General features: G+C 49.7%; 1 protein-coding gene across 1 annotated transcript in view; it reads right to left on the bottom strand.

Annotated features, from left to right (window-relative positions):
- LOC107111148 (myosin-10-like) overlaps nt 1-17364 on the bottom strand; it is a 69355-nt gene that overhangs the window by 30370 nt on the left and 21621 nt on the right. The window contains 16 exon segments of the mRNA XM_015412073.1: nt 246-367; nt 724-917; nt 2387-2501; nt 3311-3484; nt 5151-5324; nt 5619-5771; nt 5924-6042; nt 6906-7001; nt 8153-8296; nt 9871-9969; nt 10233-10295; nt 12706; nt 12948-13040; nt 13381-13401; nt 13945-13974; nt 16681-16783. Coding sequence (XP_015267559.1) covers nt 246-367; nt 724-917; nt 2387-2501; nt 3311-3484; nt 5151-5324; nt 5619-5771; nt 5924-6042; nt 6906-7001; nt 8153-8296; nt 9871-9969; nt 10233-10295; nt 12706; nt 12948-13040; nt 13381-13401; nt 13945-13974; nt 16681-16783 — 1701 coding nt within the window.

The following is a 17364-nucleotide window of genomic DNA, read 5'->3' on the forward strand; positions in this document are numbered from 1 at the left end:
ACTCCTTTGCATGTTAGGCCACACACCCCTAATTGTAGCCAATCCTAATGAGTTGCTGTTGTTGGGTGTGGCCTATTATACTAATGAGTTCCTGCTGGGCGTGGCCAACTTGGGAGCCAGCCGGAACTCCGTTCCTGTGCGTTCCTGCCCAAAAATAGCCCTGGTGACAAGCATGACCAGTTTTACCTGGGTGCAAGTCACTGCCCTCCAGGAGGCTCTGAGCTTAGTAACCGGATATTGGGTACCTCTGCCGGAATTCCTGAAAGATGATACGGTTGGGGAATCCCTGGCGACAGATGCGGATTCCCTCCAGGACTCCATTGCAGCGCAGCTGATCCAGGACAAGATGGGGTTCCAGTTTTCCAGCCTGGAAGAGGGTCCCAGAGAAGCACAGCCGGTCAGAGATCGCTTCAGGAGGCAGACAATGGCCTCTGTGTGTGTGTGTTTGTGGTGGGGGTGTCCCACAGTACACCAAGACAGCCCCCTCACCCTCCTGTCACTGCCGTTGGGCTTCACAGCCATGCCCTTCCCCTCCCCTCCCCTCCTGCTCACTTCCAGCCAGGCCGCCTGAGCAGTTCTCACTCAGTTTCAAGGCTGCTCCTGACGAAAAGTGCACCGTGCCACTAAGAGAGAGTCACCTTCCCTAATCCTGGCCTAGGCCTCCCCCGCCCTGCCACACGTACCCACGCATCCACAGGACCACCACGCGGACAAGCAACTCACTCTCTTCTCATGGTTCGGTATGATGCAGCGCACAAAGTTGGGGTTCGTGTTGCGCAGCGTTGACATGAGCTTGGAGAGACTCTCCTTGTACAGCTGCCCCACCGTGCGGAACATCCCCTTCTTAGTCTTGTACGAGGCGCCGAAGGTGAGGTCTCCCATGCCGCTCACTTGGTCCAGACCCACAATACGGTCCACTAGAATGCAAGGGGGGGGGGAACTCAACACTTTCAATCTCTCAAGCAGCACTTCCATCTGTTCCTACCTAGATGGGAGGGAAGGTGGACCGGTACAGCCCAACAGGTTTCAGAAGCTACACAAGGTTTGTACTTTGAAGGGGGGGAACACCAAGGAACACTCTGCAGCGGGAGGGCCATGGGAGACCACCCCTGCTTCTCACTTGCCTGGAAAGCCCCTTTGCTGGGGTTGCCGTAAGTCAGCTGTGACTTGATGGCACTTTACACACACTTTACCAGGCACTTTACACGCTTTACATGGCACTTTACACACACTTTACCAGGTCTGCCCTGGTTAATACTTGGATGGGAGAAGGAAGTCCATGGCTACTACACAAAGGCGGGCAACGGCAAGCCTCCTCAATTCATCTCTTGCCTTGAAAACTCCATGGGGGTCTCCATAAGTCAGCTGCAACTTGACAGCACTTTCCATGACCACCCATCAGAACCAGAAGAGCTAAAGAGCTGTCGGCCCCTCCCCCCCAACTCCACCCCCACCTCCAACAACGACTGCCCTCCATTCCCACTGAGTTTTCCTGAGGTAAAAGGTTGAGCACCGTTATTTTTCAAATCCATTACATTCAGATACACCTGAATCGCACAGTCAGAAGCCGGAAGATGGCCGCCAAGTACAACCCCCCCACAACCTCAAGGCAAAGTCCTTTAGGTGCCAGCCAGCCCTAGTCCACAATCCACATAAATCACAACTACAAGGAGAGAGCAGAAGTAGGCAGGAAGGTTCTATCCAAGCGGGCTGCAAGTACGACCTGATCATGAGAGGCTGGTTCCTTCTGACACCACAGTGGGCCTTGGAAGGCACTGAGGACCTTTGGGCTGCCATTGGCTTAGCTGCCCTGATGTCACAGGCAGGCAGGTGAGCCATGAGCCAAGCAGCTGAACAACAAGGTGGATGAGAGACCTTAGAAGTTCAGTTCAAAAGTCCAAGAACAGCTGCACTGTATGGGACCTAGAGCCAATCCTATAACTCAAAGCTGAAAGGAAGGGATATATTCCCCCCCCCCCGCAAGTGTGCCCCTGCTTCTCCTTTAACAGACATGGAAAAGTGAGAAAGGGGGGAAATAAAAGACATACTTTCCGCTGGACCCTGAGGTGCCACGGCATAGCTGTCAAAGAAATAGACCTTCTGTATGTTCTGGATCTCTAGAGACAGGACAAGGTTAAGCAGGTGGGGAGAGGGGCAGGAGAAATTCCCCCAAGCCATCCATTGCGGGACAGGAGAGGGGAATCAGGAGAGAAAAAGAGAAAGAACGAATAGCGAAGAGGTTAGTAACATCTGCGACAGAGAGATCACAAAGAGCCTTAAAGGTACGTTAAGAAGTATTCAGTTAATAAAGGCATTAAAGACGTAAAAGATTCAAGGCAGGCAAACCCTTTCCGTCTCTTGGTTTAACCCTTCGCTACCACCCTACCGTCTTTCCACAGCTCTGCCGTAAACTTGTCTGCACTCTGGTGGAGGAGGGTGGCCACGTTGTCGTTCAGAGGGTCCATGTTCTTCATGAGCCATTCGTCTGCTTTGTAATCGACCTTTCCAAGGAAGAGTGGGAAACGGAGACACGAAAATCAAGAAGGAAGGGGAGGCACAATTGTAGATATCAGACATTTTCAGGGTCTTTCTGGCCACTGGGGACATGGAATGAAGTGACTTGTTTGCCCTCCAGCAACAAGAACCACTGAAGGTGGACTTTCTTTTTTCTTTTTTTTAACTTTTATTATTATTATTATTATTATTTCGATTTTTATCCCGGCCTCCCCGTAGGCTCAGGATAATACAGTTCATCATAAACATTCTTACCTTTGTCACACATTTCAGATATCCCCATATCAGACATTTTCAGGGTCTTTCTGGCCGCTGGGGACATGGAATGAAGTGACTTTGTTTTCCCTCCAGCAACAAGAACCAATGAAGGTGGACTTTCTTGAACATACATTTCTGTGCCCGGGACAGATTCCCAGTCTGAGTGTGTCTGTTTACAATCAAGGACACGGTCTGGAGGTACAAAATACAGTAGCTTTGCTTCCCAATGAGGAATTGACTAGATTTGCTTTGTTTCAGCAACTGATGGACACAACTGGTTGAATCCAGCAAGCTAATTCACTCAATCACAGCGCATCCCTCTCCTTGCTATGACACCCATCCTGCAAAACGTTGGCAGTACACGCCTCGGATTGCCAGCACAGCCTTTCGGGGTGAAGAGATCCTCCCTCCCTTCCTCTTTCATCGGCAGCAAAGCTGGCTGAATCCAACCCTCTACCTGATGCCTCGAGATCCGCAGAAGAAAAGGAAGGATATGAGCAGAACCACGACTACCCAGCATGCAATGGGCGCCACTCACCCTGCCGGCGTAATGAATGATGCAGAAATCAGCTCTGTCCCGCAGCTGCCGGGGCTTCTGGAACTTAGGGTGGGACCCCTGCTCCTGAGACACTTTCTCCACAAAGCTTTTGTCGGTGGCTTTGGGGAACCAGCATTCCTCATCCAGTAGAGCTAGCACCCCTGGGGGGTTTGCCTGGTGGGGGGGGGACAGAGAGCACACCGAGTCAAAACTATTAACAAGGATTACCGAAGCCCACAAAGCAGAAGCCAAAGTTTTGCTGTTGGGGGAGAAGAGGGGGGAGGGCCAAATGGACTTGAGTGCAATCCAATCAGGAGACATTATGCAAATGATAGAAGCATCGAGTTCCTCCAATCAGAAGTGGGATCCTCTTCTCCACAGAGGATGTTTCCACATGGGTAGAATGCAGAGGTATTCACAAGGACAGCACAGCCCTTCCCACGTTGCTTTCCCCTGCACTGTTCTTACTCGGACCCCTAAAGCCCCCTAAAAGGTAAAGGTGAAGGTTCCCTTGCTCGAAAGCCAGTCGAATCCGACTCTAGGGTTGCGGTGCTCATCTCCGTTTCCAAGCTGAAGAGCCAGCGCTGTCCGAAGAAGTTTCCGTGGTCATGTGGCCAGCATGACTAAACACCGAGGCGCACGGAACGCTGCTACCTTCCCACCAAAGCGGTACCTATTTATCTACTTGCAATTTCTTGCTTTTGAACTGCTAGGTTGGCAGGAGCTGGAACTAGAGATGGGAGCTCACTCCGTCATGCGGCACCCGGGTCTCGAACTGCTGAACTACCGACCTTCCACAGCCTGCAGTTCAGGTCTTAACCACTTGAGCCACCGCAGCTCCTAAAGCCCCCTACAGCTGCTATATTCTTCACTCCACTGAAAGGCCTTTTCTGCTGGCTTAACAAACTTGTAATTTGCAGAGCAATATGTCAAGTAGCGCTCTTTTTCAAAAGCCCCCTCAAAGCCCTCCTTGGTACAGGGGGAGAACAGTCTGCTTCTGCTACCACCAGTGCGGTGCCCACTGCCCAGTGTGTTTCCTGGACCACCCTTCCTTGTTCCCCAAAGCAAAGAACCAATCCTGGCTTTCCTCTGCTTCACTGGGACAGGAGGTGCCTCAGAAGAGATATCATCTTTGTGTCTACAGGGAGACGTCTGGAACGGATGCCTCCATCACAGAAAGACGCTTGGTGTGGTGTGGAGCAATGCTCCCTCTAAGATGTGGAGTCTTGTGAGCAAAAATCCTACTTTGTGAGCTACCGGCATTAAAGTTGTGAGCGAGCGATTTGGCTGCTGCATAAATTAGTTTGCCCTGGAGCCATCCTTCCCGAGCTAAGACAAAAATGTGTGAGCCGGAGGCTAAAAAACTGTGAGCAGGCTCACACTAACTCAGTTTAGAGGGAGCACTGGTGTGGAACCTTTTTTGTGACTGGACACACCCATTCCCAATGTCAGCTGTTTTGTTGTGGCACCCCCTAACTATTTGCAAACTTCCAGACGTGCTCCCAGGTCCATCAAGCTTGGGGATCCCCCGTCTACTTCCTGATAGACAAAACAGATCCTTCTCCAACCCCCCCCCCAAAAAAAAACCAACACTCCCTCTAAGCTGTGGAGTCTTGTGAGCAAAAATCCTACTTTGTGAGCTACTGGCATTAACGTTGTGAGCGAGCAATTTGGCTGCTCCATACATTAGTTTGCTCTGGAGCCATCCCATCCTTCCTGGGCTAAGACAAAAACGTGTAAGCCGGAGGCTCAAAAACTGTGAGCCAGCTCACACGAACTCAGCTTAGAGGGAACAGTGCCCCAACTGCAGCACCCCCCAAATCCCCTCCCCTTGGCTCACCGGCCTCTCAATGAGGTCAATGCAGGGCTGGAGGTCCAGACCGAAATCTATGAAGTTCCACTCGATGCCCTCTCGCTGGTATTCTTCCTGCTCCAGCACGAACATGGTGTGGTTGAAGAGCTGCTGAAGCTTTTCATTGGTGTAGTTGATGCAAAGCTGTTCAAAGGAATTCAGCTGTAAGGGTGGGGGGAGAGAGACAGAAAAGCGAAAATAGTCAGCCAGAGGAAACAAGAGGTAAAACTTGGTGCCACAGGGACCACAAGAATCCGACAGGCTTCCACAACCCTTTTCCCCGCACAAGGCATAAAGCAGTACTGCGTGTGTAGCCCACTCCCCAGTCTCCACAGCATGGGCACCCCCCTAACTATTTGCAAACTATTTGCCTACATCTGCATGCAAATGGTCCCTGAGATCAGGAACACTTGGGCAAAGCGGCACTCCTGCCTGGATGACCCCTTCCCTCCTGACCTGGAATATTTCAAAACCGGCGATGTCCAGAATGCCAATGAAGGATGCCCCCTGGCGCTTGGTACGGTCCAGCGCACGGTTGATCCGATGCACCAGCCACCGGAAGAGCCGCTCGTAGGTAGCTTTGGCCAGAGCTTCAACGGCAAAGTCAGCCTGGAAAGAAGATAGAGAGGCCGGAATTGGACTTGGCGCACCGTGGCTCCCGCTATTCCCCACCCCATCTCAGCAAACCATCCTTCTTGTATCGAGGTATCCTTCATCCCTCCCACACCTGTCCACTCACCCAGGTTCCACCTTCCACTGACCTGCTCCTTTGTCTGCGCCTTCTGCACATAGTCTCGGCCGACCTTGATGCGTGGGGTGAGGATGGCACGAGAGAACTCTGTGACGTTCATGCCTAGGAGGTGGCAGAGCTTCTGGGCAGCTGGAAAGGACAAGAGACATGTTGGCAAAAGGCCTCTGGATGTCCAGTCCCTGATGGCTCAGAACGGCTACCCGCCCCCAACCTGGGTGAACTGTGGACAAAAATAAACTTCTGGCAGACTGGGAAACAGCAGTATTAAGTACAAGTGCTGCAGGACAGAGAGTGACTTGTGGGCAGCATTGACCTCTTTCTTGTAACAATGCCAAACCAGGCGTGGTAGAAGCTGCCGTTCTGATGCTGCTCAACGCAGTAAAGACCCACATTTCCACATGATTTCAATCCTGTTTTGCGTTTTTATCATCCTACTCGTGCAGATTTTTTTTTGTTAGCTTAAGTAAAACGGACATTAAAGTAAAGGTAAAGGTTCCCTTGCTCGAAAGCCAGTCGAATCCGACTCTAGGGTTGCGGTGCTCATCTCCGTTTCCAAGCCGAAGAGCCAGCGCTGTCCGAAGACGTTTCTGTGGTCATGTGGCCGGCATGACTAAACACCAAGGCGCACGGAACGCTGTTACCTTCCCACCGAAGTGGTACCTATTTATCTACTTGCAATTTCTTGCTTTCGAACTGCTAGGTTGGCAGGAGCTGGGACTAGAGACGGGAGCTCACTCCATCATGCGGCAACCCGGATCTTGAACTGCTGAACTACTGACCTTCCACAGCCTGCAGTTCAGCGTCTTAACCACTTGAGCCACTGCAGCTCCAAAACGGACATTAGCCAAATTCAAATCCATTTGAAAACGAGCAGGGGCTCGTCCCCACCAACCCATCCACAAAGATCACTTTACATTTCCCGAGGCAGGATGGAAATTAACCCCGGCCGTTTTCCCAAAAGATGCCTGGCCCCCTATCAGAGCTCCCCCTACCTGTGTTGTCAGGCATGGAGGCCTGGTCTGTGTTCCTCTCTTTGCGGAAAGAAATGTTCCCAAACTGCAGCACAGCCGAGACCATCCGGAGCATACCTGGGAGCAGGACGACACAAAGGGACGTTTCTCTCTTGCTCCTTCTTCATTATTTTGCAAACCCATTTTTCCACCCACCCAAACACCTCTCTTGGCAAATTTAAACATTCACGGCTAAGTTTTTTAAAAAGGTTAGGCAGCGAGCTGAAGCCAAACTGAAGGACTAACTAAAGCATACGTCTTGTTAACTTGCGGAACTCACAGCAACAGGGTATTGCGACGGCCACTCGTACAAACAGCAATAATAATGGTTAGCATTTATATGGTGCGTCCTGTGTTCAAGACACTCCATGGGAGTTATCTTCCTGCAATCCTTACAAACAATTTTATAGGGTTAGGGTCTGTATTCTGGTGAAAGTAACTTTCCCAGGCCACCTACAGCCCAATCCTGAACAGAATTACAGCTTTATAAACCCATTGAAGGGTATAATTCTGCTTAGGGCTGCGTAGCCGATGCCAATGCCGATGTATCCAATAGAATGGCTTTATTTGCCTTGGCTGCAAGGAAAATACGGGCCAACGCTGTTCCTAGGGGAACTAGCTAATACTGATTTTAGTGGGTATGCTGTGAATTAATTAACTGTTTATAACCTCGGTTTTATGGATTCACAACGTTTTAGACTGTATTTTGTTTTATACAATTTTCCATGTTTTATTGCATTCTTCTCTGTTTGTGGTTTGTAATGGCCTATGGCTAAATACAATAGAAACCTTCTTCTTCATCTGCTTAGGGCTGCGCTGAGAGAGAATGCTCACAGCAGAGATAAGGTTCGAGCCAGGGACTTCCTGATATGTATTTCAGCCTCTCAGCCATTACGGTACACAAGCCTAAACCTAAATGTTTTTTAAGAATTCCAGTTACTCAAATGTGGGAGGATAGGATTACTGATGCCCCTAGTCAGGGCAGCCAGACGTGCAGGCCTCATGTCCAAATATAGAACATCTCCACACACCTGATGCTAAATGAGGCATGATGTCATCATCTATGCCCGGCTTACAAACTTCCCCAATGCCTCTGGCTCATCCTAGAAAGCCAACGGTACGCTGACTTAGATTTCTCACTGGTTGGACCCTGAATAGCTGGTTCCCACGGGCTGCCATTTTCTCCCACCCACCCCCACCCCCGATGCGTTCTCGTGAGAAGGACTTACAGTGTATCTCCTCGTGCGAAAAGCCCATGATGCGCATTGACTCCATGGTCTCCTGAAAGATCTCTTTGTCCTGCTGCCCTGGGATGGGCAGGTACCCATTGGACAGGAAGCGATACTGATTGAACGGCTCCAGCAGCAGCTCCGCTGTAGGTCACAAGAGGAAAAGAAGAAAAGCCTCTTAGGCTACGGTCGCATACACTAAATAATCTACCTTCAATCCACTTTCAGTACACTTTCCAACTGGATTTTACTCTGTGAACTGGAAAGTGCACTGAAAGAGGTGCCAAACTCTAACACGAGGATAGGGGAATCAACCTTTCAAACGAAAAACCTTCTCCACGAATCCCAGATGTGAGCAAGCCCATTGTGATGGACTCAGTGTTAAGGGAAATGCACTCTACAAATGCTCAGAGGCACTTCTTTATCACTACTTCAGATATGGGGCCAGATTCTAGCATGCCTAGATTCTCTGAAGGCAGGAGGTAGGCTGATGCTGTGTCCATCACAGGGGGACTAGAGTTTGAGTCTGAACTCAAACGTGTGCTCAGGACCAAGGATAAGTGCCGAGTTGAGGGGGGACCTGATTGTTCTCTTGAAGTATCTGAAGGTCTGTCACTTAGAGGAGGGCAGGAAGCTGTTCCTGTTGGCAGCAGAGGAGAGGACTCGCAAGAATGGAAGGAACTAGCTGGATATTAGGAAAACCTTTTTTACATTAAGAGTTGTGCAACCATGGAATCAGCTGCTTAGGGAGGTGGTGAACTCCCCCTCACTGGCAGTCTTTAAACAGCAGCTGGACAAACACTTGTCAGGGATGTGCTAGGCTGATACTGCATTGAGCAGGGGGTTGGCATAGATGGCCTGTCTGGCCCCTTCCGACTCTGTAATTCTATGATTCTATGATCACTTCATGTGTTATGTGGCAGCCCATGGGCCTGTGCCAGAGGGCAACTGAGACCGAGCCTAGCTCTTTGGGGCCTGGGTACATGTAAATGTATGACAGATGAAAACATACAGTTTGGTATACGAATGCATGTTTTGAGTCGTACACTTTATGGGGGCACCTTAAAAGCTATTATTTTGTGGCCTTGGGTACATCACTTTCTCAGTATGTAAAATGGGAATGCTAGTAACTTATGCCCACATTAATTTTTTTTTTAAAAGCAACCAATGAAAACGGTAATACTATCTACTAAATCAAGAAGGTCAGAAGAATGATAAAAGTACAGTGGTCCAGAAGAGGGAATAGTTGCCAACACATTAAGTCTCTGTTAAAGGTAAAGGTAAAGGTTCCCTTGCTCGAAAGCCAGTCGAATTTTCTATAGCCCATCTCCGTTTCAAAGCCGAAGAGCCAGCGCTGTCAGAAGAGAGATTCAAAACTCCTGTGAGCCACAGCTTACAGCCCAAACGAATATTGTGGAATCCCCTTTCCTCATTCTACAATTGCCACTCCAGGGCTCCACGTCCTCTTCCATTCTCACCATCTCCTGCCCAGTCTCTCGATTTTCAACCAGCTTTGCACGGCAAGGCTGAAAGGCCAGAGAGCCGCCCAAACCTGTAGTTCACTTGTTTGTAGCGGCTCCTTGTGCCCTACCCACCAAACCCATTACTTTCTTTTAAAGACCGAGACATCCCGACTTTAAGAAGAGGTGACCTGACAGTGCAAAGAAAGGAAGCCTAGCCGTGTACCACTTGAGTAATACAAAAAAAAAAAGGTTTACCTTTCATATGCTCACCAGCGCCCACTAAAAGCTGATAAAAGATGTGGAAGGTTCGCTCGTCCTTGGCCTGACGAATGGCTCGCGATTTCTCCAACAGATCTGGGCAGCTTAGGGTTAAGGCGGAGAAACTAAAAGATGTCCGGACACAAACCTGCCTCCTTCCTGCCACAAAATCACCAGCTTGCTCTGGCTGCCCAGGAGCCCCAACTCGCCCTCCCCGCCCCCCCCGGCCCCCGGCTCTCACCCACCAGGAGTCCTGTGTTCCTTAGACTCTACTTATGCACCCATACAATTCAGCGGTCCTAGTTTCCAATCTCTCCACTCCTTTTCACAGAATTCCACCCTTCCCATGAGCAGGATACATGTCTCTATATTGGCTCCGACAATGTAGCCAGCTACATCAAAATTAATCCGGATAAATTTACCTGAGTAATACAAAGAGGAAATCAGGAATGACAAGCGGCATGCAAAAGGGAACTGGCTTCATTTACAAACAGAAGTCCCTAGTATATACATCGTACTGAGAAATACGCATCACATCCAGAATGTTTTCTATAGCCTTATTTATCGGATTTCTTTAGAAGTGTCTTGACATTAAGATGAGAAAGCTCTCCATATTGTATTGTTACACATCCCACCAAGCTGCAGAGGCAAGAAATAGGCTTATCTCCCTAGATCAACTAAAGATGGCACTAGAATTGATGAATCCTTAACCAGGAGGAGACAAAAGTTGTGACCACACAAGTGGGTCCGATTTCCCACAAGCGTTGCTCCATGCTTGCTCTTCCCTTTTGCCCAATGGTACAATGGTACGTGTCAATTTCAAACAAGCTGTTGCAGGGCCAGCTTCCTGTGTCAATTTCACACAAGCTGCTTCAGGGCCAGCTTCCTGTGATTTCCCCGCATCTACTCAATCCTGTTTTTTGAGGATTGAGTAGACTCAGGGAAAGGGGCAAAATGCGCAGCAGCTTGTGTGAAATTGACACATACCATGGTGGGAAATCGTCTAGCAGAAAGTGGTATTCCCCCTTTCAACAAGGAGGCAAAGAAACAGTTACACCCCCACACTTTTCTTCTTAAGCAGGAGGGCTAGAAACTGACCTCTCTCAATTAAAAACCTGGGGGGGGGGTAGAATTTGAAAACACACCTTCTGCAAGAAGACAACTGGTCTTCCAGACAAAGGTGGGAAGGTTTCTCAAGGAGAAGGGAGGACTGTTGACCTAGCTCTACAAACATGAGGGAATTTGAAACTGACATTCTGTGAATCCAGCCCTTTTCCAAGGGCTTACTGTGCATTTGAAAAAGTACAGATGAATAAAAGGATGCTCGTCACTTAAAGGGGTCATGGCCAGTTCAACAGACAAATAGATTTGCAGAAACAAAAGAATCGGAACAGAGGAAAGATAAAATCTAAATAAATTCTATATGCTTGGAGATAGGTGGGAACTGGAAATCAATGGTAAGAGCCTCTACAAAAGATGCGTGGGCTAGCTTTTTGCTTTTCAACTTGCCTCACGGGGCATTTGGGTTTAACAATGCTTGCTTTCTGTCCAGGGGGAAGGGCAATTATTCTTTCTCCCCAGGAAGTATCTTAAAAAAACGGACTGTTTTAAAAGGTACAAGTTTTTCTACATGCAAGATCTAAACAAATCAGCAATTACAGGTTGATTTGTTTTTAAAAAAACAAACAAACAATAACCCAGGTTTATATTTATTTGTTTGATTAAATTTTTAGGCCGCCCGTCCCTGCAAGCAGGGCTTAGGGTGGCTAACAACAAAAAAGAACAGACAACAAATAACTAAAAAAAAATTAAATTGTACAATAATGGAGTCGAATGGAGCCTTGACATTGGCACAAATCACCCACAAAGGGAGGAGAAGGAATCCCTATTCTAGTCACTGTATACCTGAGAAAGACCAAAAAGACCATCATAGCAGAAAAAGCTTTGCTGATCAGGCCACCATAGAAATGGCAGTGCTCTCTCTCTCTCTCTCTCTCTCTCTCTCACCCCCCCCCAACACCCCCAATACCCTCCCTTGCACGATGTGCTTTCTGCTGCACATCTTTTATACCATCCCTTGCACAATTTGCTTTCTGCTGCACATCCTTTTGCTGGTTACTATAATTCACTGGAACACTGTGTGGTGTGGAACCACCATTAGTCTTAAATGAGGGACACACACACATGGAACACTTAAAGAAATGTGGCAAGCAGGGCTTAGGGTGGCTAACAACAAAAAAGAACAGACAACAAATAACTAAAAAAAAATTAAATTGTACAATAATGGAGTCGAATGGAGCCTTGACATTGGCACAAATCACCCACAAAGGGAGGAGAAGGAATCCCTATTCTAGTCACTGTATACCTGAGAAAGACCAAAAAGACCATCATAGCAGAAAAAGCTTTGCTGATCAGGCCACCATAGAAATGGCAGTGCTCTCTCTCTCTCTCTCTCTCTCTCTCTCACCCCCCCCCAACACACCCAATACCATCCCTTGCACGATGTGCTTTCTGCTGCACATCCTTTTGCTGGTTACTATAATTCACTGGAGCACTGTGTGGTGTGGAACCACTATTAGTCTTAAATGAGGGACACACACACACACGGAACACTTAAAGAAATGGGTTGAGCTCACCACGTATCTCTGGAGCAACATGCTCCAGATTCCTTTCCCACGGGTGAAGTAGCCACTAAAGTATGTACCGTAAGGGCTGTCAAGTCGCAACAGACTCATGGCAACCCCAGGAAGGGGCTTCCTAGGCAGGTAAGAAGCACAGGTGGTCTGTCATTGCCTGCCTCTGCAGGGTCTTCCTTGGTGGTCTCCCACTGACCCTGCTTGGCTTCTCTGACCTGACAAGATCAGGCTATAACAGGCCACCTTCCCTCCCCCACTGATTAAGCTTTGCCGGAACAAATGTTGTCGGTCTGCAAGGTGCTGCTGGGCTTCCGTTAGATGTGTGTGGTGGTTTAGATCTGCATCAGTACCAAGGCTCCTCTGATTAAAGGCCATCCATCCATCTTGACTCTTGTTCCAGAAAATGTATCTGTTTTTATTAAAGACCGGAAGACTTACAAATCGTGAGGAGTTGTCGTTTTTGACAGTTTTCGCATTGCCAAATGCTTCCAAGATAGGGTTGGCTTGCAGCAGCTGACGCTCCAGTTCACCCTAGGGGGGAAAGGAAGTGGGAGGAAAGGGTGATGCACACTCAGGCCCCCTGCAGAAGAAAATGAAATCACGGCAGAACTCCCAGCCCAGCAGAGGGCATCACGGGGAACTGGGAAGGGAGGAACACTGGCTATGGGGCAGAAGAGAGGCCCCCAGGAATCCCAGTCCTAGCAGAGTCCATGTGGGTTTTCGAGAAGGAGTGCTTCCTTGGGAGGGGGGAGGCCTCTGCACTAGTGCAACCCCCAAGCAGGAGATGCTGTCTGGACACAGAAACACAGACACGTCACGTGACAAAGCAAACCCTCCCAGACCCTGAAAAGCACAACGGAAAACTACTCACGTAGGAAGCAGGGTTGGAGGTCTATGGAGGGCAGGGTGGGGATGACATCACGCAACATAAAATTGTGGGGGTGGGGGTAGAGGAGGGCGAGGAGCAGGGACAAAGACACAAAACAAAAACAAAACACCAAAGGATTAAAACCGGATCACAGACGGAGGGAACGATGCAGTGACACGTGAACTGGGAACCGATAAAGGGGAGATGGAGAGGAGATGTCTGTCTGTAGGGGGAGGGGGGCACCCGGGAGTTCTGGCTCCCGTCCCCAGCTGCCTCAGCCTGCTAGATTCTTGTTCCTTTCTCAGAAAGCCCTCTGAGTCCAGGACTCTGAGGAGGGAAGAGCAAAAATTTTAAAACAAAACCCACCAAAAAAAAAAAAGTTAAAAGACCAACAACGGAAAGCATGTCAAGCGAGAACGGGCAGCCCAAAAAAAAAAGGGGGAGGTGGGGCCAGGAGCAGCAGCCAGTGAGTGATCGGCGACCAGCATGTGGGGAAGGGGAAGGGGGGTGAGTGAGAGGGAGGGAGGGAGGGGCTGCATCTCAGCAGCATGCAATGTGCTCTCTTGCCTGTTGCTTGGTTTCGTTCAGGTACTCCGGCTGGGGTGGCAAAACAACAGAGGGGAGATTAATACCAGGTCTCCCTTCGGGCTCCTCCCCACGTCACCCCCCACCCAAGAGCAGGGACTTCCTGCTCTGACCTCACAAAGTGCGCAATGCTCCCTCTAAGCTGTGGAGTCTTGTGAGCAAAAATCCTACTTTGTGAGCTACTGGCATTAAAGTTGTGAGCGAGCGATTTGGCTGCTCCAAACATTAGTTTGCTCTGGAGCCCTCCTTCCTGAGCTAAGACAAAAATGTGTGAGCTGGAGGCTAAAAAACTGTGAGCTAGCTCACACTAACTCAGCTTAGAGGGAACACTGAAACTGAGGCCACTGGCTCACCGGTGCCCTACACAGTCCACAGTTGCTTCTGTGCCACAAGCACAACACACACACACAATTGCTTCCTTACAAGGAAGGGGGGCCAGATCCCAAGGACAAACTGTTGTTGCAGTGGTGGGCTTCCTAGAGGCAGCAGGTGGCCACTCTGAGAACAGTATCCTGGACTGGATGGGCCTTTGGTCTGATCCGGCAGGGCTCTTCTTAGGTTCTTATGCTTTACCTGAGCAAACCCAAAGGCCCTCTTTACACAGGTGGTGAGGCTGGGCATTTGCCGGCATGCCAGAGTGGCAAAGGAACCCCCGCTGCCTAAACGGTGCCTCCCTTCTGCCACAGCACCCCGAAAGATTAGGAGAAAATTCTCAGTTTGCACGCCCCTGCCTCATGCCAAGCCTTGCACCCACACATCTCTGGTTACTGCGTTCCTGTTGCACTATCGCACAGTCACACAATTGGATTGGCTTGTCCACCAGCTGCGGATTTTTGCTTTCATGCAGCAGCAGTGAAATATCCAGGGATGCATGGATGTAGCACCAACTGGAGGACAGGAATTGGCCTATTTTTGCCAATTTAACTCTTTAAGTTGCCAAGTTATCTGAGGGCGGAGCTGTGGTGGCTCAAGTGGTTAAGACGCTGAACTGCAGGCTGTGGAAGGTCAGTAGTTCAGCAGTTCGAGACCCGAGTGTGCCGCATGATGGAGTGAGCTCCCGTCTCTAGTTCCAGCTTCTGCCAACCTAGCAGTTCGAAAGCAAGAAATTGCAAGTAGATAAATAAGGGGCCACTTTAGTGGGAAGGTAACAGCGTTCCGTGCGCCTTGGTGTTTAGTCATGCTGGCCACATGACCACGGAAACGTCTTCGGACAGCGCTGGCTCTTTGGCTTGGAAACGGAGATGAGCACCGCAACCCTAGAGTCGGACTCGACTGGCTTTCGAGCAGGGGAACCTTTACCTTTACCTTTATCTGAGGGCAATTATTTTTTTAGAAACGTGCACTACCAGTGCCTGGGCTAGAAGGCCTCCGAGGTCCTGAAGTTGCCCAATAATTCTTCTTTCTTCCCCCCCCCCCCCCCTTTTCCCCCCTTTGGGGGGGGGGGGGAGGTGGGAAGGATCTGCACAGGATCCCAGGGAGTCAGACAGCCAACATACTTCTCCCAGACAGAGACACCCTTCAAACAGGGAAGCCATTAAGCCACTAAACATGAAATGCACCAAGGGAAGAGTTATTAGAATGCAAGCAGCTTGCCACCCCGCCCCCACAGTTGGGAAATCCTCAAGACTTCAAAGGGAAAAACAACAACAACAACATTATCAACACCTCATTTCAATTCCCTTCCCAAATCCTGTTGGCCAGAACAAGCAAACATCCCCACTATTAGGACGGCAGGGGTGGCTGGCGATTCGTTTCTTATTGTGCAACTTCTGCGAGATGTGGCAGTCCTCAGGCTGGGGCCTTTCAAAGTCCACAAAGGTCAGAACTGGCACAACCAGAAGGAAGGCAGACAGACACGGAGACATTGGGGGAGGTTGGTAAGGAGACGACAGAGTGAGCAGTGGCACGGGGGGGGGGCGAGATGAGCAACTCAGATGCAAACAGTGGCTCACTTCCTTCTTTTAAGAAAGAAGACAAAGACTTGGTTTTTATACCCTGCTTTTCTCTACCCCAGGGAGTCCGAAAGTGGCTTACAATTGGCCTTCGCTTTCTCTCCCCACAACAGGCCCCTTGTGATACAGGTGGGGCTGCGAGAGTTCTGAGAGAACTGTGACTGGCCCAAGGTCCCCCAGCAGGCTTCATGAGGAGGAGCGGGGAATCAAACCCAGTTCTCCAGAGTACAGTCCACTGCTCTTAACCACTTCACCACGCTGGTTCTTGGGCACAGGGGATAAAAGGCAACTCTGCCGCTCACACCTGCTTGGGCACCATAACCGGTAATGCAGCGTACATCCTTCCCAATTCCAAGTGGGCACACAGCCAGTGAGATTATTGGCTGAGGAGGGAAAGGCTCTCCACAGTTCATTGAGAATCAATTATTCAGCCTCAGGGCTGACGCCTGGCATTCCTAACGGTGCCCCCAGGCTAGATCTGGGTGGAGACACAGCTGCTGGGAGGCGGTGGCTGCCCTGTTCAGGTGAGGCAGGTACTTCCACCCCACGGCCACCAGGTGGGCAAAAGCATGCATGCGAGTTCCCCAAGACCGCTATGCTCTAATTCAGGAATGCAAACAACAGTGGGAAGGGGCATGTCAGGCTACATTGCTCACAAGGGTGGAGAATCTCTTCCAGAGGTCAGCAACGCAGGGCAGAGAGGAACAGTGTTGCCGGTGCAGGTGGGTGTGGCAGGAGCAAAGAGTTCTGGTCAGAGGCCACTCACCGGCACATTGTGGTCCTTCCGGGCTTTGTGAGATGAAGCCACGTGCGCCAAGTACTGGATCACTTTTTTTGTGTTCTCCGTCTTGCCAGCACCAGATTCCCCCCTGTCAACAAGATCAGACACTGAGGGCGTGAGAAGATGGGCACCAGAGCTCTGGATGGAGCATGCATGTGCCCGCTTCCAGAACCACTTCTAACGGCATGGGCTCCTTGAAGAAGTCCAGCCCCCTGCCTTCCTCCTTTCTCTGCCTGGGCTTGTGTTTTGTACCGATTGAGCTGCTGAATCACAGCAGCTAAAAGAGGGCCATAAACTGAGAAGACCACAGTTCAAGTCCTACAGCTCAGCCATGAACTCATGAGATGGGAATAATAATGTTACCAGGTTTGCAAGGATGACTGAGGGAATGGCTGCTTCCATAGGATTGTCTACGTAACTCTCATTACTGTGAATGTAAAGCATTCGCAGAGACAATGGAGCATCCACACGGCAGTTTTCTATGTACTTTCCTTACCTCAAAGCTCCCCTATGGCCACTATTCCCCCCACTAGAGGACTTTAAAAAAACAAAACAACCCACCAGTAATTGCTAGATATAGCATTATAACATTATAAGGATCTATTGCCACAATCTACAACAATGTGATACCATACAGCCTGCACCTTTCCCCATAAAATTTCCACAATG

Source organism: Gekko japonicus, unplaced genomic scaffold (assembly GCF_001447785.1).
Source record: "Gekko japonicus isolate JY-2015 unplaced genomic scaffold, Gekko_japonicus_V1.1 scaffold1400, whole genome shotgun sequence".
Taxonomy (NCBI): Eukaryota; Metazoa; Chordata; class Lepidosauria; order Squamata; family Gekkonidae; genus Gekko; species Gekko japonicus.